Here is a 23,521-nt window from a genome sequence, read left to right on the forward strand (position 1 = left end):
TGACGTTCGTAAAATTGAGATTGCAGTTTGATTTAGAAAAAGGTACTATGTAATTAAATTTGTGTAATTTGTGTATAAGTGATCAAATATTGTTAATCCTGTTAATCTGTTCACAGACACCTTGGGCACTTCCCATTGTACTCGTCTTCAAGCAATACCTCAGAAGTTTGTGAAGCCTGATCATTCGTATAATGAAGGGTGTGAATGTTGTTACAAGTTTTGTCAATAAAAATACTTTTATTTTACAAACTTTTGAACCATCTCCGAGATTTCCAAACCTTGTCCTCCCGCCTTTCCCGACAGGAGGTAAAAATAAACATACAGCTAGGCTTTCAAAGTTTGGTTTTGTTTAAAAGAAAGAATGAGTGTAGTATAACTTCACCTGTAATGCATTTCTCGTAATGGCTTTAAACATTGAATTGACACAATCCTATACTATCAGCAAGGAAAAAAAACAATGCCAGTGTCATTCTATGAATTATTTATTAATTTATCTGCCTTTTCAGCTCTCTCAACTCACAAGATGTTATGTTCGCGGAGGTTGGAAAGAAAATAAATACAGACAGTACTCGGTTTGCTGAAGCATTAATATTTTGCTTCTCTTGACAGTGATCACAATAATTATTACAAGTGCTTAAATATAAGCACTAGCAGACAAGTTAAAAATCTATACATATGTACAACTCTCATCAAACTTAAATTACAAGACTGGTAAGTGAATTGCATTCACAAATTACAGCAAAGAAAGCTTACCTTTGGTATACTTACAACACTCAAAAGCTAAGTTTTTGATTAGTTGACAGTATTACTTACAACAGTTATGTAACAATTAACTAAGAGTGACTAACAACATTGTGAATGATTATAAAAAGTGTTTCCATTACAAAAAGTAACAAAAAGTATGATACACTAATTTTTTTCTATGTTTTGTGATATGAGGTTGCAAAGATATGCTAGATACAATATTAACATCAACACAATTATAGTCGAGGTTACAGTACTTAATGGCCAGTATCTACTGTCACAACATAGCAAATTTTTGGACAGCAAAGTGTCTAGGGCAGCTGCAGCATAGCTGGATGAATTACCATGCAACATTTAATGTGTAACATAAACAAATATTTGCAATGTATGTTGGTTTTTGGGAGACCACATTTTAAAACATTATTTGGTAAACACACCAGCATGAGAGTCTGCACTATTCATATCATATCTTCCTCCAGATGATGAGAAATATGTATAAAAGCTCTAAAATAAAAAGAGCTTATTAACATACATAATTAAATTATATACACATAAAACTTTAACTTTGAAAGTATTTCCTTTCAGTACTTACAGCTTTGTTACATTCATTAATGTGATAAGAACTATTATTGTCTATCAAAACTCTTTTTAATCAGAGAATACATTTTCAGTTTTCTTTCATCATTGTACATAACTGCAAGTGTACGACTAGTATCTAGTGTATCATGATTCTTCCATGCAAATACATAATTATTTATGATTAAACAAAAAGTCACATGAAACATTAGCGGTTCATCTATTTTGTTTGACTGCAGTAGTGTATGCTGCACTAACAATGACAACCCATAGCAGGGGCATTATGCCAGCGTATCTCGTAGCCAACCTGGAGCCTCCGACAAACAGCACAGCATGCTACCAATTGCTCCAGCGTCCTGCCTATCTTTAAGTCCGGGACAACAGCCTTCCTGGCTTATCTCTGCAGCTCCACCGTCATGTTTGCAGCCGACTTTGATGGCATTTGAAGAGGATGTGGGATACTGACCGTAGCGTGGAATGCCTGTTGTGGTTGATGTAAATGTTGAGGTGGCTGAGTGGGCTGGCTGGGTGATGTAGAATACACACCTGCAACCATCAAGCAATTACCTCAACATTTGTTCCAACCAGAGCATAACCTAGATCATTCATGGATGCCATCGGTTCATTTTAATGTTACGGTAACAGCTCTCTAAGCTGGCACGTTCGAGACCACAGACAAGCCTGATCAGTGATTCACTAGAAAATTGAATGTCAAAAATGTTTTTACAAGAACAATAAAATTAATAAAAAAAACTTGTAAATATAATGTTTATGTAATACGTAGACCTAATAAAGTATAAACTTACACTGTTGAAATATTTATTAATATAGTAGAATACTTTCTTACGGAAACATTGGATGAGTGTTAAAGAAACATTATATTTATTTAACTATAGTTATTCATCACAATAAATAAATTCCTTAGAAGGGCATATATACGAACTCACACTGCCAAAAGAAGCATAAACGCAGAGCCGTGGCAAACTATTTTAGAGAGTGACCAGTCCATTTGCATGGCTACTTGCTAACATGAAAAAAAATTTAAAATTGAAACTTAAAATAAACCAGTTAGCAACATGGATCATAAACAAAATTTTACCAAAGACGGAAATATTTCATTAATCGTAATCAAGAAAATATCTCATTTTCCTCACTGAGAAAAGCATGTTTGGGTGATCTGAGCACATGGTGTCTCCAAATAAAAGGTTTATTAATAATTTACAAAGACCAAAAACTATTTTAGTAGACAGATGTCTTAGGAATTAATTTACGCTGCAAAAATGCAAATAAATAACACTTCAAGAGTAAAAAACAACAAAGCCATGCCTAAACCACCTAGCATGTGCGGCAACACACGCTGAGCTTGCCTCCAGCGGTTACCTGCAACTCGAGTAGCCTTATGTGTGGAAATGGAGGGATAAGTGAGACAAGCAGAGAGACTGTTGGCAGCCCGATCATCTCTGCTAGCGAGGAGAAGAAAGAGTAAGCGTAGAACAAAGAGACGTATTGTGCAATGTCGTGTGGGGACTGCCTTTAAGGCGGGTGGCGGCATGAGTGGTGTTACTGGAGTCGTTATAAACCACAGTCACAAAAGTATTTAAATAAATTCATCTTGCAATTCAATATTTTTTTTTTTATCGAACTGGGGTATATGTATTATAGGTAGCAACAATACCTCCCCTACAATTAATAATTCTGTACAAAAAAATATGTTCAATTTTTATGTTATTTTTTCCATCTTAACACGAGTGGCTCGAATGTTGCGGGATTACAGAATGTGCTGAAGCAAAGAATGCCGGACTAAGGCGCATCAACTGTGCCAAGCATAGAGACACAGTAGCAAGGCATTTAACTGCTCTGGAACATCCGGGCTTGAGTGCAGGAATGGTTTTCCTTAAATCACTTCATGCAAATGCTAGAATGGTCCCTTACCGACCTGATTCACTAAGTGTTAATAATAATATATTCGCTGCGGACATGTTGACTAGAATTTGCGTAGTTTATTTTTCCTTTCTAAAATTATATTTAATATAAATATAATTATAAAAGTTTGACAAGAAATACAATTTAGTAAGTTCACTAAAAAAAATTCAATAATTCAAAAGGCCATAATCTGACATCGCAAATAGAATAAACCTTAAATATATGCGGAATTAGCATGTAACCTACTGTGCGGGAACCTTCTTAGTTGTTTAGGCCCCGCTAGGGTAGCCAATTAAATATGTAGAGCTACTTTCGTGCTGCTTAGTAGGCTCCACACACACACTTAAACGTTGGGCTGAATAAAACTGTGTAATAAATTAGATTTCTTAAATTGTGTGACTCTTCACTGGTAATGTTGACATAAGGTAAGTCACAGTTAGGTGTTATTTGATTGATATGGAACATACATAAATACACACTGGAGTAGGTGGAATTACAAATAACACAACACAACACTGTGAATATTAAATATAGAATTATTTTATTTCCAATGTAAAAACGATTTAAAAGATTTCAATCTTATTAATATATTTAATTATTATTCATATCCAAAACAACAACCTAACTTAACGGTGACATCATAGTAATTCAATAAAAGTTCAATTACCAGGAGTTATGTTGCGCACATTTAAATATTTTCAAAAGTCTTAATTCGGGTTCGTTGACACTACACAGTTTTTAATTAATGTTTTTTTTTTTAGGGAACTTAAATCAATTTACCTCGGCTAGATAGGTTCAAAATCATCGGCAGAGCTCAGAGCCTCTCATCTATAGGACCACTGAGTCTGTTAATTAATGTGTAAATTCGTAAAATTTATGTCCAAGTATTATTTAAATCCTCTATAAAGTCAATTTAATTCATGAAATCAATGTTTATAATAAGTTTCGGCGACGATGTGACGTAAAAACGGGAGTTTCGTGATTCGTGCATAAGATTAGGGCACAAAAAATCTGGGCACTTTTATTACTCACGTTAATCACTCCTATGATATTTATCTTTTTAGATAAATCCTATTTAAATGTTCTGAACTCCCTAATGGTTCATAATTATCATCCACTATCCGGGATGCCTGATGCTAGATAGCTAATTTTCAGGATTTAAATTCGCCGACGTCACGAAGTTGCCGCTCATTCAGCTGGCCATTGTAGAACTCTCTTTCTTACTAGTTTCCTCAAAATAACCAGTAAGACTCACTTTTAAATGGTGGCCCGTGATTGGCCAAAAGGACCGTTTCAGTTACCTAATTTCTTACCGAAAACGTAAACTCCGAACGCAACAATTGCGCGGATAACAAAATTTCACTTAAAATTCAAATACATAAATATTAAAATTAATAATTTACATAATAAAATTACGACGTTAATTTTACCGTTTACAGTTTTCAAGTCCATTAGTCCTTAGAGGGGTATCAACAATACCTCGTTCAAATAGTCCGGTAAAAATCCAAAGAATCACTTTTCCATAGACATACATAACCAAATATTGCCGTTTCTGAAAATAAATAATATTATACATAGAGCAAACAAAAATAAAATAAATCGTAAATAATAATAAATAATTAAACTGTCAAAACAAACATGTTGCAGTACAGATTTTGCCGCCCTTGTCAATTACATTGAACAGTGCTCTTTGACCTGTTCAAAACGGTGCAATGTGATTGGCACTTCTCTTTCTCCGTCGCACAATACACAACACTCTTCGTTGCCTAGCAACGCGCGCACCAAACGACAAACAAAAAAAACAACTTGAGAGAGACTACCTCTCCTCCTCGATTCGTTTTTTACCGTTGCGCGCCTGAAAATCGCGCCTTTTTAAACACTTTTTATCGGGTCGTCGCTGCTAACAGACCTGCGCGAAGAAGTTCACGGATTTTGCAGTGCAAAATCTTCGAAGGCTGGAACTGCTGCTGCTCTCCGACAGCTTCTGCCTTGAGCCGCTCCTGTTGAGAAGGACTCGGGAGGACTTACTTACTGTGAGTATGATTCACTAAAGGGATTCGAAGGGGTGCAATGTACACGTGAGTCAACAATAGGACGTTCTCCAGGTCACGTCACGGCAATGGGTCAACGTCCATCTGCGGTGATGACTGCATCCTTGCTGCGACTCCTCCTTCCTGCAGCGGACAGCGGCGTCGAGACGGCGCCTGTCCTCAAAACGACCAACAAACCTGGCCTGGTTCACCACGCGTCGACGGGGTCTGGCGTGGGGCGATGATGCTGTACCAGACAGCACGGCATCTGGCACTGCAGCTGACGTCATCAACTGCTGATGTGGCGGCGTCCAGCCGCCCTGCCTCACGACTACGCGCGAGACGGCGTCGTGGCGTCTGCGGTGCTGATTGCGTGGGGCGAGGTCACCACTTCCCACAAGGAAGCACTCGTCTATTCCCATCACTGTTAGGTACACAATCGTTGCGAACCGCACTACGTCTAGCTCACTCTGGTGTAACCTTCGCACCTGACTTAAGTATAGGTGTCCGGGTCTTAATCGATACCTTAATCACTATGTGCGTACTTGTACTCTTGCAAATACAAGTGTCTGCAGGCAATACAACTTGTGTACTTGCCGCGGAACACTATGACGTCACCGTTAAAACAAAAATATCTTAAATTAACCTTAAAATTCCTAGCTTAACATATAACATTCTCATTATTAACATCATTGTTAGAAAAAAAAATAAATAAATACTATTAATTATTAAATCTCAATTCTTGCATAACAATGCCTGGTTATCAATATCCATTAAATTCAATATTAGTACTTTGCTTGCTACTAACATATCACATTGTTAGTTCGTACTTGATTAGTATGCATCACAGTGCATTTGCTTGTTTGTGTTCTCATTTCATGAGATTTCATACATTTCACCACAACATTTCATTATAGCGTATCATTATTGAATATCAAACATCACATGTTTTGCTTTTCATTATAACATATTGATAGCTAACATAATTTATATTCATTACTCAATGTTTGTAACTTACATGTTTACATTTCATTATTAAAAATATTTGCATTTAACTATAGCATATTTAGCTTGCAATTTACATTTGCATTTCATCACACTTGTTAACATTTCATCCAAGAATATATATCATATCATGTACATACTGACAATTAATAGTTCATTGTTATGTTTACATAGTACATACTAGCAATTGATCATAAAATATAACATTTATATATAATTAGGTATATAATAACATTTACATAACATACCATTAACATTCCATTATGTTTACAGGTTGTACAATCAAAATTTCATAGTGTCTTTACACATTGTTTCCATTTTCTTCTCCTATACAGAGAAGTCGTTGGTTTATACAATTACCAACTTAGTAACTTTTCAATTTCAGTCTGCTGTGCTCAGCTCAACAGCTGTAGAGGCTTTATCTTCCTCTTCTCATCTTTCATTACTGTTGTTTTCATCCCGTAGCGGTCTCGCTGGGTTGAATAATGTTCACATTTCATTTCATCTTGGTTACTATCAGTAACATGAGTCTTGTAACCTACTGAGGCTCCTGGCTTCAGTGTAGCTAAGGTTCCTTTTACCAATCAGCTGTTTCACAAACATGCTGTATCAGGATAGCTTTCAACATATGGTATCACATGTTCAATATTTTTTTCATTTCTTTTTAAGAAAAACTTTCTTGCTTTTTTTTAATTTTAAAACTTCTGTTAGGCGAAGTTGCTTGTGGACACTTGTTTGCCGGAGTACCTTCACTTCTCGCGACAAAGGGCTTAGATCCTGAGTTTTTCAGATCGACATGCTTCGCTATTCTTCACATCCTTCGAAGAATACTACTCAAGCAACTATGACAGTGCTGCGAGTGAATAGTGTTGAGACGACGTAATTTTCTTGTATAGGGGCTTCTTCCAATAAATCCTCAAAAATCATCGATTTCAAATTTCAGTGTTTTCATTTCATAAAATATCAATGCCTTGACATCCAAAGTTTAATAAACTAAATATTTCAGCTAAATCTGATTGGATTTGTATGCGAAATGAGTGCATACTTTTCTAACCTGCATTCTGGGTAGAATGCAATCCTAAAGATCATTCTTTTCCCTAAATTCATCCCAGAAATGGTAATAAAATAGTGAAGTTTTAAAATCTTAGTGAGTTCTTCTATAAATATTAGAAAATTTAGTGATTTTCTATTTTTCATCATCAACATAACGACGCCTATTGGATTACTCAGCATCATCATTAAATCAAGGTAACCTGCATAATATTACTCTGCTTGTAGTTGCAAAGGGTTATGTGCTTTTAGAGATGCTTTGCATGCCAGTGTTTATATATGTCTACACAGCAGGATGGGGTATCATACCACCTAGTTACATCGACACTAAATAAGCTTAATTTCTTCTCGTTTGTTAGTACACAGTACATACAGCTTCACATAGGTATAGGCTAGTCTAATGTTGTATATATATGTCTTAGTGACATTTGAGTTCATACTCATACGAGGAATTGTGCAAGCCAACTGATACATAAATACAATACACATTGTACACAGGTAGCTTCACAGGCTACAATAACATCTGTATGGGTGGCATTTCACTTCACCTCAAATACAGCAATATAGCGGGAATTACACTTCCGCATAACCACAGGGTAAATATCTGCATAGGTGGCATTTTACTTCACCTTTACACAGAAACAAGCGGGAATTACACCTCCGCTAAACATTACAAATTACAGTGGCTGCACTACGCCTCACATGGCGTACTAGATCACATAATCACAGTGACATACACTTACTCCTCTGTACAGTTCAGATCCTTGGTCTGAAACTTACACTTAGACTGCTCTCAGCTGTTTCTGGTACTACACCTTGTACCATCACGAGGCATTCTCAGCTTAGGTCGGTACTGCTTACATAGTAGTAGGGCTCTTGTATTCCCTTAACTGCGTTATATTATAACGGCCTACTGGTCGGCCTGTTGCTGGCTCTGCTAGTGCATAGCAATTCTCTTGTACTATGTCTGTGATGACATAAGGACCTTCAAATAACAAAAACAATTTCTTGGTTACATGTTCCCAGGCCTTGCTTACCGGAGTTGTTTTCTTCAGTACCTGGTCTCCAATTTTAAATTTTGCTAATTTTGATGCTGGTTTCCTCTTGCGTCTGATGTCAGCTTCTGCTGTCAACTTCCTCTTCACTAGAGCTTCTACCTCTTCTCCTGTAGGTAGTTTTTCCTCTTCATTAGGGGTGTGTTCACATCGGGGTAAATACTTCGGGTTGATCGCCACCGATCTATTCAGGCTCATGGCTTCTCCAGGGGTAACTCCAATAGAACCATGTACAGTATGGTTAATAACGCACTCTACATATGGCAACTTATCTCGCCATGATTGCTGCGAGTTATGGCATAGCGTACGTAAAAGACTCCCTATTGACTTCATGAGTCTTTCCACAGGGTTACTTTGTGGATGCCGTACACTGATGGTTGTAGGTATTGCACCTAATTTCCTGACTCCTGTTTGCCACAAATCACTGGTAAACTGGGTACCTCTGTCTGACAATACCACTTTAGGTAAACCAATTTCTTCAACGAAAGTTTTTAATTTTTGCATAACTGCTTTTGCAGTTTGGTTCACAATTGCATATAATTTTGTGAATTTTGTGAAAACATCTTGCATCACAAAAACATACTTAACACCTCCCTTTGACTGGGGTAGGGGGCCAAATAAATCAACTGATAATAATTCCAATGGTGCTGTTGGAATGATTGGCTGCAATTCTCCATGCAGGTGTTGTCCAGGTGGTTTCACCTTCTGACATAGGTCACAGGCACTCGTGACCTTACTTACATAGCGTGACATGTTAGGCCAATACACTTGCCTCTTTAATGCTTCAATGAGCTTCTTGCTCCCTACATGTCCCAAGGCTACATGTAGTTCCCAGGTGATTGGTTGCATCAAATCAGCTGGTATCACTGGTTTCCAGTGATCTTCGAAAATGCCTCTCTTCCTTGACTGGGCAAACAAAACATTTTCTGCTGACAAACAGAAATGTTGGTGAATTTTATTATCAGCTGACTGCTTCTGCAGCTGGTTGATGGTGTTTTTGCAGTACTCATCTGCCTGTTGTTTACATTTTATATCCTTCAGGATATCTCGGAGTTTAGGGTTGGTTTTAAATATTTCTGTGGATACTGGTGCCACTAAAAATTCCTTCTGTCGTTTTGATGTAGATGGTGAACTTTCTTGCAGTTCATGCAGGCGACTTAGGTAATCTGCAGTGGTGTTGGCAGATCCCTTGATATGATGTATATGAATATCATATTCCTGCAGTAGCAAAAACCATCTCGTAAGGCGGCTACCAAATAACTTGCCTGCCTTAAGGCATGTTAACGCCTGGTGATCTGTTAACAATTTCACTGTTTCTCCAAGTAGCAGATCCCTGTACTTCTGGAGTGCCCATATGATGGCCAGAACCTCTCGCTCTGTAACAGTGTAATTTCTCTCGGCTTGGTTGAGAGTACGACTAGCCATTGCTACAGTCTTTTCAATTCCATTTTCCTCCTGTGCAAGCTTACATCCTAGGGCTGTGTCAGAGGCATCTGTGTATAACAGAAATTCCTTCCCTTGGGTTGGATGGTAGATGACGTGTTCAGTCAGGAACAAGTTTTTCAAGCTGATGAAGGCTTGCTCGTGCTCTTCACTCCACATCCATGCCTGGCCTTTCTTCAATAGGCTGAACAGTGGAACTGCACACTGTGCAACTTGGTTGGAGTATATCCTGTAAAACCCAATTATTCCAAGAAACGCTCTTAGCTGTTTCACGTTCCTCGGTGTAGGAAACTCTTGGATGTTCTGCAGCTTGTCTGGGGCTGTCTTAATGCCTTCAGGTGTGAGGATGTGTCCTAAAAAGGGTAATTCCTCTCTGCAGAAAACAGATTTTCTAATTTTCACAGTCATGCCTGCCTCTTGCAATTTGTGCAGTACAGTGGCAACATGCTGCATGTGCTCTTCAAAATTTGATGATGTTATTAATATGTCATCGACATACGCCCTTGCAAATCCCTGACACTCGGGTCCTAAGGTTGCGTCTAGACATCTCGTAAAGTCAGCCACTGCGTTACACAGTCCAAACGGCATAACTGTAAATACATACTGCTGATTCCTGAACAGAAATGATGTATATTGGCAGGAATTAGGCTCTAATGGTATCTGCCAATAGCCTGACGACAGATCCATGGTTGTGAGATACTTCACACCTTGATACAATCTTAAAATTTCTGCCGTTTGTATAGGACTTTCCCTGTCCTTGACTGTAATTTTGTTGAGCTCCCTAGCATCGAGACACAGTCTTACTGTCCCGTCTCGTTTACTCACACAAACTATGGGGTTAGCATAGGGGCTTGCTTCTCTCCTGATTACATTCCAATCAATCATAAGTTGTAGGTAGGCTGTGGCTTCCTGAACGTACTTCACCGGAATGGGATAGCATTTGCGGTGGTACGGTGCCTCCTCATTTATTTTAATTTTCGCTTGGTAGAATCTGTTTCTGCCTGGCTTGTCAGAAAATACTGACTGAAAATTGGCCAGTACACCAAACAGTTGTTGCAGCTGACTGGGTGATACACTCTTCACCTCCTGTAGTGACTGTCTTATGTCTTCAAGTGATGCCTGAAGTTGCTCACTTGCTTGTGCATTGTATATGTGCCTGTGCATAGGTTCACTGTACAATATTCCCACAAAACTTTCCCTCACATGCCACTTGCCTGTGAGTGTGACTGGAGTTTCACAGTCATTTGAATGAATTTTACATAGTTTAAAATCTATCACTACACCAAATTGTGATAGAAAGTCGGTGCCTATTATTAGCGGTTTTGCTAGGCCTTTCACAACTAGTGCAGTCATGTCTTTCGGTCTGCCTAGGCCGTGTACTGTTATCAGTACCTGTCTGTTTACAACAGGGCTTGCCCTTGATGTCACTCCAATTATCTTGAGTGCTGGTACTGGTATCTTGGGTAGTATGATGCCCTGATGCTCGAGGTAGTTCACCAACTCCTCACTGATACACGTGACTTCAGCGCCACTGTCAATTAATGCATCCACGTTGCATTCTTCAATTTTTAATGTCACATGTGGACAAACTGTACAAACTTGATGAACCCTATTTTCATCATTTTCATTATAGAGAAAGTCCCTTTCACTTTCTCTTAGCATAACAGTGCATATAAATTTATCGTAGCTGATGCAGCTGTAAATTGGAGTTTTGTCGTTATGTACCCCTGAGCCTGAATAGTGGGTTTCTGTTCGGGGCGATCCAACTGAAACCCGTTCCAGTTTAACGTGCCCTGGTTGGCACGTCCACCTGGAACACGTTGTTGTTGTTATTTGTGGTTCCAATTACTTGGTCCTGCGACGCTGGACACTGCAGCCTTGAACTCGGCTGCTACCGGGTTCACTTCCCCTCTCTGGTAGTATGCAGCTTGATGTCCTGGATGCTGCGCCTGGAATGGTGGTGGAAATGTCGCGTTCTGGTAGCGTTGCTTGTTTCCAGAGAACTGGCTATTATGGGCTTGGCCGCCATGATTCTCTGTCGTCTGGGGGGAATAATGGTGGGGTGGCATTCGGGTTTCTTCGTGCCGGCCCTGGTATCGAGGTTCCTCCGTCTTGCGGTACTTCCTCGCGTACTCTCTCTCGTCTTCAGACGAGGATCTTGGGCGTCGGTCACGGGACTCCCTGGGAGGCCGTACTTCAGGCGAGTAGGAGCGGCGGCGGTTGTCGTTGCGGTCGTCCTTCCTCTTGCGCTGGTACATCTCTTCGTCGCTATGATAGTTCCTCGTATTTGACCACCAGGTCTTCCTCTTGTTGTAGGGGCCTTTGCGTTGGCTCATAGCGTACCGGCCATATGAGCTTTGCTCTCTGCCCTTGGGTTGCCACGTCATAGTGTGGACAGCTGCCTGACGGTTGTCCCTTGGCTTGTTGTCCCTGTTTTGCCAATAGTTATTCAGGGGTGGCTGGCGGTTCTGCTGGGGTACCCTCTCGTGGTCCTCCTTGGGTGCTGGCGTCCTGTCCATTTTCTCCAGCTTGTCGTAGTTCAGGAGCCTCTCTCTGAACTCTGTGACGTCTCGGTACGTCAGGCCGGACAACTGCTTTTGGTAGCGCAGCGGCAACTGAGTGAGTATTGCCGCTACGAACTCCTCGTCCGTCATGGGCAAGTCGAGGTATCTAGTTTTCTCAAACATTGTTGAGAGGTGGGCTTCCAGCGTTGTGCCCTTCCTGGGGTCATACCTCTCAGTATGGAGCTGGGCACGCAGATTGCTCTGAATGCGCAGACTCCAATACTGCTGGCGGAACATGGCCTGGAAGTGATTGTAGCTACTGGTGGTTGCACTCAGCATTTCCCACCAGTAGAAAGCCTGCCCTTTCAACGCACTGTTGAGGCATTTTAGTACCTCAGCCTCGCTGAGATTGAACGTGGCCGCATATTCCTCAAAGCGCTTCAAGAACCGTATAGGGTTCTCGGTAACCCTTCCTGAAAACGTGGGCATGGCCTCTGCCCAATGCTTGGCCGGGTGGTGGATCAGAGTAGCAGGGTCCATACTCGACGTGTTTACAAACGTCCTGCTACTTGGCCGATGAGTGATGGGGGTGACACGTGACGGTTCCTGGGGCAGGTGCTCAGTGTAGCACTCGGTGCCGCCCTGTTGCTTGCTTGTGGTGGGCAGTGTTGGAACAGTAGGTCCATGGCACTCGCTTGCCTGGGCCTGGCCTATACTACCAGCTGATGCAGCTGTAGGGCTCGGTTGGACAGATAGATTTTCAAACCTGTCCCTCAGCGTAGCTGTGGCCACCTCGAAGTCACCAAGCCTACTCTCCAGGTGCTGGATGTGCTCACGCACCTCTTCCCTGGCGTTGGCCTGTCCTCGATGCTCGTTGGCCATCATGTTCCTCAGGGACGTGACGTGGGATTCCAACCCATCTACCCTGCTGTTGTATTGGGAGACCTGTTCGGCTATCCGCTGAATCTCCTCATGTTGTTGCAAGAGTCTAACCTCGATGCTGTGCTCGAGATTCCTTAGGCTGGCATTGTTCTGTTCCATGGCAGCATTGGTCTGTTCCAATCCAGCCCTCAACTCAGCCGTGAGATTGATGTTATTTTGCTCTAGTTTTTCAGTGAGAGCAGTGTTGTTTTGCTCTAGTTTTTCAGTGAGAACGGTGTTGTTTTTTTCCAATTTAGAGTCGTTCTGCTTCATCTGAGCATTTGTCTGCAGCAAGATCTGCATCAGTGACTCTAGTGTCACTGGTGGTGGAGTAGGAGTGCTATCCTGGGGTGCAATTGTGTGTAGGACAGTGTCATTTATGTTTTCCTGCTCCATGATTAGGGGAGATGTGAGCCGCCCTAACCTTTCCTCACAGGTGACTACAGGCGAATTCCCTGCAGATGATGAAGGATTCGACTCACTGCTTGAGGTTTGTGCAGTAGCAAACTCCTCCCCTACACTTCGTGATCTTTCTCTAAGAAAGTATTTGTTTTGTTCGTCGGCCATAGTGGTGTGCAAGGAAGTAATTGAAAAAAATAATGCGTTACACAAATAGTGCACTTGCACACAGTACTCGGATGGTACAGAATTTACACAAAAAAATTGTTGAGGTGTCCCTTAACCTCAAAATCGGCCCCACGTTGGGCGCCAAATAAATATGTGCGGGAACCTTCTTAGTTGTTTAGGCCCCGCTAGGGTAGCCAATTAAATATGTAGAGCTACTTTCGTGCTGCTTAGTAGGCTCCACACACACACTTAAACGTTGGGCTGAATAAAACTGTGTAATAAATTAGATTTCTTAAATTGTGTGACTCTTCACTGGTAATGTTGACATAAGGTAAGTCACAGTTAGGTGTTATTTGATTGATATGGAACATACATAAATACACACTGGAGTAGGTGGAATTACAAATAACACAACACAACACTGTGAATATTAAATATAGAATTATTTTATTTCCAATGTAAAAACGATTTAAAAGATTTCAATCTTATTAATATATTTAATTATTATTCATATCCAAAACAACAACCTAACTTAACGGTGACATCATAGTAATTCAATAAAAGTTCAATTACCAGGAGTTATGTTGCGCACATTTAAATATTTTCAAAAGTCTTAATTCGGGTTCGTTGACACTACACAGTTTTTAATTAATGTTTTTTTTTTTAGGGAACTTAAATCAATTTACCTCGGCTAGATAGGTTCAAAATCATCGGCAGAGCTCAGAGCCTCTCATCTATAGGACCACTGAGTCTGTTAATTAATGTGTAAATTCGTAAAATTTATGTCCAAGTATTATTTAAATCCTCTATAAAGTCAATTTAATTCATGAAATCAATGTTTATAATAAGTTTCGGCGACGATGTGACGTAAAAACGGGAGTTTCGTGATTCGTGCATAAGATTAGGGCACAAAAAATCTGGGCACTTTTATTACTCACGTTAATCACTCCTATGATATTTATCTTTTTAGATAAATCCTATTTAAATGTTCTGAACTCCCTAATGGTTCATAATTATCATCCACTATCCGGGATGCCTGATGCTAGATAGCTAATTTTCAGGATTTAAATTCGCCGACGTCACGAAGTTGCCGCTCATTCAGCTGGCCATTGTAGAACTCTCTTTCTTACTAGTTTCCTCAAAATAACCAGTAAGACTCACTTTTAAATGGTGGCCCGTGATTGGCCAAAAGGACCGTTTCAGTTACCTAATTTCTTACCGAAAACGTAAACTCCGAACGCAACAATTGCGCGGATAACAAAATTTCACTTAAAATTCAAATACATAAATATTAAAATTAATAATTTACATAATAAAATTACGGCGTTAATTTTACCGTTTACAGTTTTCAAGTCCATTAGTCCTTAGAGGGGTATCAACAATACCTCGTTCAAATAGTCCGGTAAAAATCCAAAGAATCACTTTTCCATAGACATACATAACCAAATATTGCCGTTTCTGAAAATAAATAATATTATACATAGAGCAAACAAAAATAAAATAAATCGTAAATAATAATAAATAATTAAACTGTCAAAACAAACATGTTGCAGTACACTACAGAAAGATTTCTCGCATATAGCTTCAGAATTATCTGCTGACCTTTACAAAAGTGAAAGAAAATGGGCCAGTGGCAAATCATGCTCAATATATCAACATGGCCAGTGTGTGCCATGTGGTCGCTGCTGATCTGGTTTCTTGCACCGAAATCCATGATCTGAGGAATATCTCTTAGTACCCAACAATAACTTATCAACAACAGCATGGCTATTATGTAAAAATCAATTTACTACATATTTTTTTGTGAAAACTTTGTAATTATGAAATAGATATGTGGTACGTATATGCGCCATTACAGTTGCAGTGCCACCGTATCTATAAATCATTCAATTAAATTACTGCCCAGGTACAACCCCAATTGTGTTTAAGTGTGTACTTATGTTTGTCACTACTGTATTGCTATGGCTGTTTCATTTGTGTTGAGTTGTCTGCATTTTGACCAGACCACCTATGATGTCATTTCTCCAGGCTCTGTCTGTACACCAGACTGCATCAACATCAATACCAAGATAAACAAGACCTGGATGTACAAAAAAAAATTGGTTTTGCATAACCTATTGTCTAAAATACTCTGTACTTTGTGTAGAGTGTACTCTGTACAATCAATAAAACAGTACCTGGGTTTACCGCAAATTTTCTGAAGGTATTATGATATGCATAAGAATCTTCCATTTCCAACTACCTAAATAAATTGTTTGAAGCTCTATTTTCACTGTGAAAGCTAATCCATTTTCTTACCCTAACTGAATGTTTATTCTTTTTCAAACTGAGACACAACATGCTTCCTAGCAATCGAGCCATAACAAATACGGCTCTGTTTATTAATTCCACGGCACGCAAGGAAAAACACACTGATGGCAGTAATGATAGAAAATGACAGAGCCGAGCATACAATTACTGTATCTAGAATCGGGGTATAGACACTTTTGGATCAGCTTCGAGCATGCAAGTTCCAAGCGCTGCTTCATACATGCTCGTAATCCTTCTGTTTGCTCAGTGACTTGCTCCCTTTATGCACTCTTCACGTTTTACCTGTAAATTTATGGTTTCTAATTGTATAAAAAGCAGAATTGGATTACGAGAGAGAGTATATTATTTATGTGACTAACCCCACTTCACTGGCAGTCATGAATACCATCAAAAACTCGTCATGCTAGAAGTACTGCTAGTAAAAAATACACATTAAAATTTTTCAACTAAACATATTTATTTACAACAAATAATATCTAGCATACTTTTTTCAAAGTCAAAATCATATAGGCAATATATTTCCAACAAAATTTGTTTTAGGATTTTCATTTAGTTGCTAATTAATTAAGAAATTAGTTTTTATTTGGCTGGTAAAAACTCTTCTTGTGCTTAAAAAAAATTAATATTTGTATTGCCGTGTTTAAAGAAACTATAAAATTGTTTATTCTTGAATGGTAAATTATTATATTTCCCACACAAGACCTACCCACTCACAAACAGGCTATGTTTTTAAACAATGATAAAATGCTAATGTAATAAGACTTCCAAAACAATTCACACTGAAGCAGTGATACTTCTTTCACACCTACCCGAAGGAGAAGTGCCCAGTTTTTCATTTGTGGACATTTTGGAGAATGCCAGCAGGGCTTCTGGGAAGTTCGGAGGTGTTGCTGGAGTATTGCACGGGGTACACACCTGTGCACACACAAAATACTCTACTGTAGATGCAAGCAAGTCAAATGAAATTTAAAAAGTAAAAACTGTTTATGGTTGATTTTGAACAATATCAATCATGTGAATTGAACGGTACACTTCAACATTTGAACAAATATTAATTCCGTATTATCTTAAAACATTTTATGTACAAATTTGATTTTCAAACCAACTTTGCTATTGGTGACACTGAGAGATGCACATGGGAGCATTGTAATGAATTTTCCAACCAGAGACATAACAAACTGTCTAAAATAACAACTTAGCTTAAATTGTTATTACAACTTGTCATTTAAGTTACTGATAAACTCTGTAGACAACATAAAACACATTGTCATTAATGAAACTGCAGTGTACAACATTATGTGAATAACAAATTTGAAAATAAAATATATTCAAATAATTTCTTTTTACCAGTCATTAAAATATATACTGTAATTTTGTTCATTTGACTCAAGTAGTGACGTGAGCGGTGCAGCTCGCTGGGGAATCAGTGTCGGAATAATGGAGAAGGGATAGGAATGCACATGGCCTTCACACACACTTACGCCACTTCAGAATCACTATGAGTGAACAAAAAGTACCAGCGTCTGTTGCACAATGTATTATTATTCGCTTTCTCGTCAATAAGGGTGTTAAATAGAGTGAAACTGTAAAGAAGCTACAAGCATAGTTTGGTGATGCTACTCTGAGTAAAACTCAAGTGTTCGATTGGGCCCAGAAATGGTTGTGATTAAGTGGAAAATCAAAGCCATAACTGGCGTTAAGTGCCCAGCATCAATGAAGACAATATTCAAGCCATGTGACTACCATATGTTTGATCAACTGAAGGAGGCATTACGAGGGGAAAGTTTAAAAACGATGCTACTATCGAACAGCACGTGGGCAATTGGCTACTGGAGCAACCATTTTCCTTTTCTCATAAAGGTGTCAAAAAGCTTCTTAACCAAAATGTATTTCTATTAGAGGAAACTGTGAAAAAAATAAGGCATTTCATTTGTAATTTCGTAAATCACCAATAAATATGTATAACAATTATCTGGTTTATATATTTGAATGACCCTCGTATGTATGTTGGATGCTGTCTAAAACTTACAACATAACTTTTAAATCAAATTATAGGAAAATGAACCCCATGAAAGTAACACCAATTGTTGGTGTAAATTTCATTTCTGTAAGTTCAAACAATGCACAGTGAAAGGTCTTTATTCCAGCAATCTATGGTTATGTACATTCTATGATCCAATACAAATTGAGCTACATGTGTTTAGGTTTTCTTCAGGTGGATTCAGGCAGGTCAACTTGGCCGACAATTCGGAAAACTGCTCTGCCATCATTTTTAGCTTGCTTAAAGTTTATAATTTTTGATGGATTTTATTTCAATACAGTGTTTCCTGATTTCTAGTGGGTGGCATTCCATATTTTTTACATTTTATATTCCCGTTAAAAAATACTGACGTTCGATAATCCGGTAAATTACTAATCAGAAATGGCCATGGTCTTTAAAGTGCCCAATTAAAGACCTTTCAGAGTAACATAAGAAAATGTAACGATTGACTAAAAATATACATTAAGCTATAAATGGTTTAAAGTGAAAAAAAATATAGCAATAAGTATATAAAAATGTCATTGGAGCAAATAAGTTTCGTATAACAAAAAAAAGAGGTGTTTGCAAAGTCTGTGAGAATAGGGCTTAACAGTTTAATAAATGTAAAGAATGAAATATGTACCAGGAAAACAGCGTGCCTCTACCTTCAGTATAGTTTGAATACACCAGCATCATTACACTATGGATAAAAAGCAAAGGTTTAACTATTTAAATAAATTTAATGTTGTAACTAACACCACGGTAATTAATAAACATAAATTAGTATGCGTTTAACTATACCTACTTTTCACTATTGGTAGTAAAATTTTTTCTCATCTAAAGGTAAAATTATTAAAAATTAAATTCAGCTCTAACACAGTTTATCTTACAGACACCATGTTTGGGCATGTAAAGAGTGTGAGTTTTATGTACAGTCTTGGAGACGAGTGATTTTTGAACTTCCAGAGTTTCTTGCTAGCAGCGCCAACTTTTCAAGTCGGCTGCCTGCCAAGGTGGGTAGCCATGCAGCTTCTGATGACGAAGCAACAGTTGTTGTTTGACCATCATGCTGGTAAGTTTGTGCTATCATGCACGCTTGTTGTGAATCTTTATTTATTGTCAAGTTTTGATATGGATATTACAGTCATTTACGTTTCCAGACAAAACACAACATATTAGGTCATGTAGTAAGATATTTTAATGCCTTCATGAATCTGAAGATAAAAATGGTTGTATACATTGATAGGTCAAAGCATGCAAAATCAAGAGCAGTGATGAGGTTAATTTATAGGCTGAATTATCCCATATGAATGCATTCACCATCCTGCAGCAACAAGTTTCTCATCTTCTTGGCACATGGACGAAAGATGATTATACACCAGTATTAAAGTTTTTCTCATGGTAAAAACCAATTTTACTTCCTATGGTCTAGAAGTGACAAACGTAAATGTCACAGCAATGTTCAAGATGCTTAAAGAAAATTCTTAGTTATTTGCACAAAAAAGTAAACAAATAAGTATTTTACAATGATTATAAAAAAACAACAGAATAACAGATTTTTCACTATTATCTCAATGACTAACCAGGTAAATTATTGAGTCACATACGAAAGAAAAAATTATGTAAATGGTATTTACTATTAATAGAAAAATTAAGTGCAAATAAAAAAATAGCTAAGCTCAATGCAGTATAGAAGCATAAGAAACTCTTATCTATAACAAGGTACATACTTTTATAGGTATGTAGATTAACACAGAATCAAATCTTGTAATATTTTGTTAAGATCATATAGAACAAATAAAGTTAGGAAATATGTTATATCTGCAATAATATTGAAAATAGGTAGGATCAGATATCGTTGGAATGCTAATACCAAATGAGCAATTATAACAACACTTTTATGCAATTCCTTTAACATAATTTTACATACCATTTGGAATTGGGAACATGCTTTTATCAAGCACATAAAAAGATATTATTGTAGTGATTTCAATTCTACACCATTCAATTGTCATTGGACGATAGCTACGATTCTAGTAGATCGTTACTCTCGGGTAGCAGTTGCAAACTGTCTAAGAAGCGATGCTTTGTCGAAGTCGATATTTGCTGCAGAGTTGACACAAGGACGCATAATCTGTAGATGTAGATAGTACTTGCAGAGCAATAACACAACATAGAGATTGTAGCTGCAGAAATTTTTTGTAGTACAGTTGCACAACGTAGAGACAGTAGCTGTAGGAAGTCTTTGTAGAATCATTATCCTCGATGACAGCAATTTAAATTAATGTTATACACTATCAGTTCATAGAAGGAAGTATGACTATAAAGTATTTAATATTACTAATTCTCAAAGTTATATCAATTATTCTTAATATAATATTGATTATAAAAATTATTAAACTGTAACTTATTTATACAACTCAATAAATTAAAATTATCTTCTGTGGGACCACTTCAAAATTGAATATGAACTTCCTTTCCACAAGACTTAAGAACATTCTAAATAGAAAATATTCTAACCCCTCAAAAAGTTCTTAAATCAATAACTGTCTTTTTTCATACAGCAAATATTGAATTTTCAAAGACATGGCACAAAATGTTTTTCCATTTGTTCACCCCCCCCCCCCCCCCCCCTCGGATATGAATACAAATATTTCATAGAGCAGGATGATTTAAAATAGATTGATAAAAACTTTACCAAAATGAAGTGTTGCTCTAAGAACCGGCCTAAACAATAATTATATTCCAATTTTGTGGAATGTAACTCCACAGTATCCTTAAGAAATGAATAAAAATATGAATCTTCCTCTTCATAGGTACTCAGATTATTAATCATACACAAAACGTAATTACAGAATTTTTTTTTTATCCATAAAGGACAAAAACCATAGTTTGTGCTGTCTTTCAAATGACCTGTGAAGTGTAACTACGAGCTTCACTGGCTTTGTGTAACAAAGATTATAATTTTACGTGTTGGCTCAGCACGGTAAGAAAAACATCAATGATAATTGCTGTATATGGATCAATTGGCCACTCTGTCTTTATTAGAACTGCCAGCAGTGTGAAAATACATCAATACAACATACCATAAGTGATACAATTTCCAAAAATATAACTTTCACCTAATGTCATTAAACACACTAAATACACTTGTCTGACCCCTCCTATTTCTGGGCAGGCTTGGAAGCTCTTTAAGAGGGCCCAATAAAGCAATGTTTGACAACTCGACGACCACCTCCGCCTGGCAGGCGTTCTACCAAGTGATATCCTCACCTGTCCGTAGCGTGTGGCAGCTCCCTGGGGACAGCTTGGGATCGCCGCCTCCTGGAAGAAGATGGACAGCGCCGTCTGTAACATACACACATGGCTCAATCACTACCAGAATAAGTGGTAGAAAATGTATCTCCATTACAAGATATTAAATGTTTTTTGAGAGAAAAATGTTTTTGCTCAGTGCTCTTTAATAACTTAAGATGAACATTAACAGAGCTACACTTAATACTAATTTTTTATTTAAAACCTTAAGATTCTCCACTCTATGGTTTTCCCCCTAGGAAAATACAGTTGAATATTCACTCAGTGAACAAAAAATTTACTTCCAATAGCAATAACTCAAGAGCAACATTATCTGCCAGATATGTTAAGAAAAAGAAAATGAATCCTTCTTAATTTCTTTTAACAAACTATGAAGGGATGGCATAATTTTGCCTTGTAAACATGGTTATATACTGTACTTAAACATTAATACTCTGATCAGCCCAATCCCTGGTCAACATTATTCAAGCGAGTACAAACATATTTCTCAACCTTATAATACAATAGTGATTAATTTTTATTTATAATTTAACACTCATCAGCATTCTTATAGCTATAAGTTACTGCACACAAAAAATAAAAATAAAAATTTGTCTATCCCATATACATCATGTGATCATAGCTAGTGGACATAAGGGGCCCGCCCAGTCAGGGGTGTGTCTGAGTTAGTGAGGCGGGATGCTAAGTGTGAAACATGCTATGCTTCTAGTGCATCTAAGCGCAAGGCTCTGAACTGGCATGAAGTCTTCATGCTGTGCATTGGGCAACTATGTTATTTGAGTGATAAGCATTAACATTATATGGTGGAGAAATGATGATAAAAATGTAATGCAAGACCCTTGAGAGCGCCATAAAATTATTATTTTTAATGGTTCCCGCTATTCAAACACTGGGTGGGGTTGAAAGTTCATCCGCCGGGCTGGTGGCTCTACTGGGAATGATGAGGGTTTATCAGCATGCATGGACAGCTGATGTGCTAATTCCCAATACGTATTCATTTCACCAGGTGATGTCTGGGCTTGTGCACAACTTTGCATTAGTGGATGCCGGCCATGGGGTAAAGAGTTGGCGGTGTAATGATGCGCCAGGGCCATGTGCATGTTCCAATGGCCTGAATGGTGAAATATGGAAATTAGGTAAGGCAGCCCTGGAAGGTTTGAGAGGAAAAACTGTAGGGACTTAAGGAGGCATGAGTAATCTTTAGGCTGATTCTGTTTTGGTTCAATCAGACCCCTGTGTGCTACCTCTCCCCCTGGATCACCCTTAACAGTCTCACAAGTCTTCCCACCCTGCAGTATTTCCCATCCCAGTTCCATGATGATCACTACAAATGGTCTTTTCTTCCACATACTCACTACCAATCTCTCTGCTTTGTGCCATGTTACCATGTACAGGTCCCAAATCGCTGCAGCATACTTCATTAATGGCCTTAGCAACGTGGAGTATGACCTTGTCTTTACCTTCCTTTCTGTTCTCTTTAATGTCCTGCCAGTCAGCCCCAACCCCTTCCTTCCCTTTGTAAACTTTTTGTACCTTGTCCCTATTTCCACAACATGTTCTTGTTAGACATGTGGATGCATACTGGGCCGTCTAATACTCATTTAAACTGATTTAGTTATTATAAATCAAAGTTTTGGGACACAGGTGGCCACATTTAATTCCATGAATTATTATTATTTCATTTGCATGTTACTGACTTAACAATCAGTACTGGATCTGGTACTATTCGGAAAAATATGCATTGCAATGTATTTTAAATAAAGGGAAAATATCCTAGACATATGTTTTTACTTTGGCAATAAATGAATATACAAATATATTACTGCATTAAATATTATGTTGACAAAATTACGTAATTAGGTGTGATGAATTTATGTTGCAAAACAACTTGGTGCAATTTAAATATTGTATGTTTTAACTAACATCAAAAAAACTAACTTTCTTTTAAATCGGAGACCTCCTTTGCAAACTTATTAAAATTAGAATTAATACTGGGACCATTAATTTCATTTTGTCCTTTACAGATGAAGTCATGATTTCTTTATGTTGACATTACAA

The 23,521-nt window shown here is 38.0% G+C and overlaps 1 protein-coding gene across 1 annotated transcript in view; it reads right to left on the reverse strand.

The window, feature by feature from the left end:
- Positions 1 to 464: 464 nt before the first annotated feature.
- LOC134530352 (UBA-like domain-containing protein 2-A) overlaps positions 465 to 23,521 on the reverse strand; it is a 39,689-nt gene continuing 16,632 nt past the window's right edge. Inside the window, exons 2-4 of the mRNA XM_063365106.1 lie at positions 21,422 to 21,496; positions 16,938 to 17,043; positions 465 to 1,866 (exon numbers count right to left, since the gene is read on the reverse strand). Coding sequence (XP_063221176.1) covers positions 1,715 to 1,866; positions 16,938 to 17,043; positions 21,422 to 21,496 — 333 coding nt within the window. The 3' untranslated portion in view covers positions 465 to 1,714. The remainder of the gene's footprint in view (positions 1,867 to 16,937; positions 17,044 to 21,421; positions 21,497 to 23,521) is intronic.

Source organism: Bacillus rossius, chromosome 3 (assembly GCF_032445375.1).
Source record: "Bacillus rossius redtenbacheri isolate Brsri chromosome 3, Brsri_v3, whole genome shotgun sequence".
Taxonomy (NCBI): domain Eukaryota; kingdom Metazoa; phylum Arthropoda; class Insecta; order Phasmatodea; family Bacillidae; genus Bacillus; species Bacillus rossius.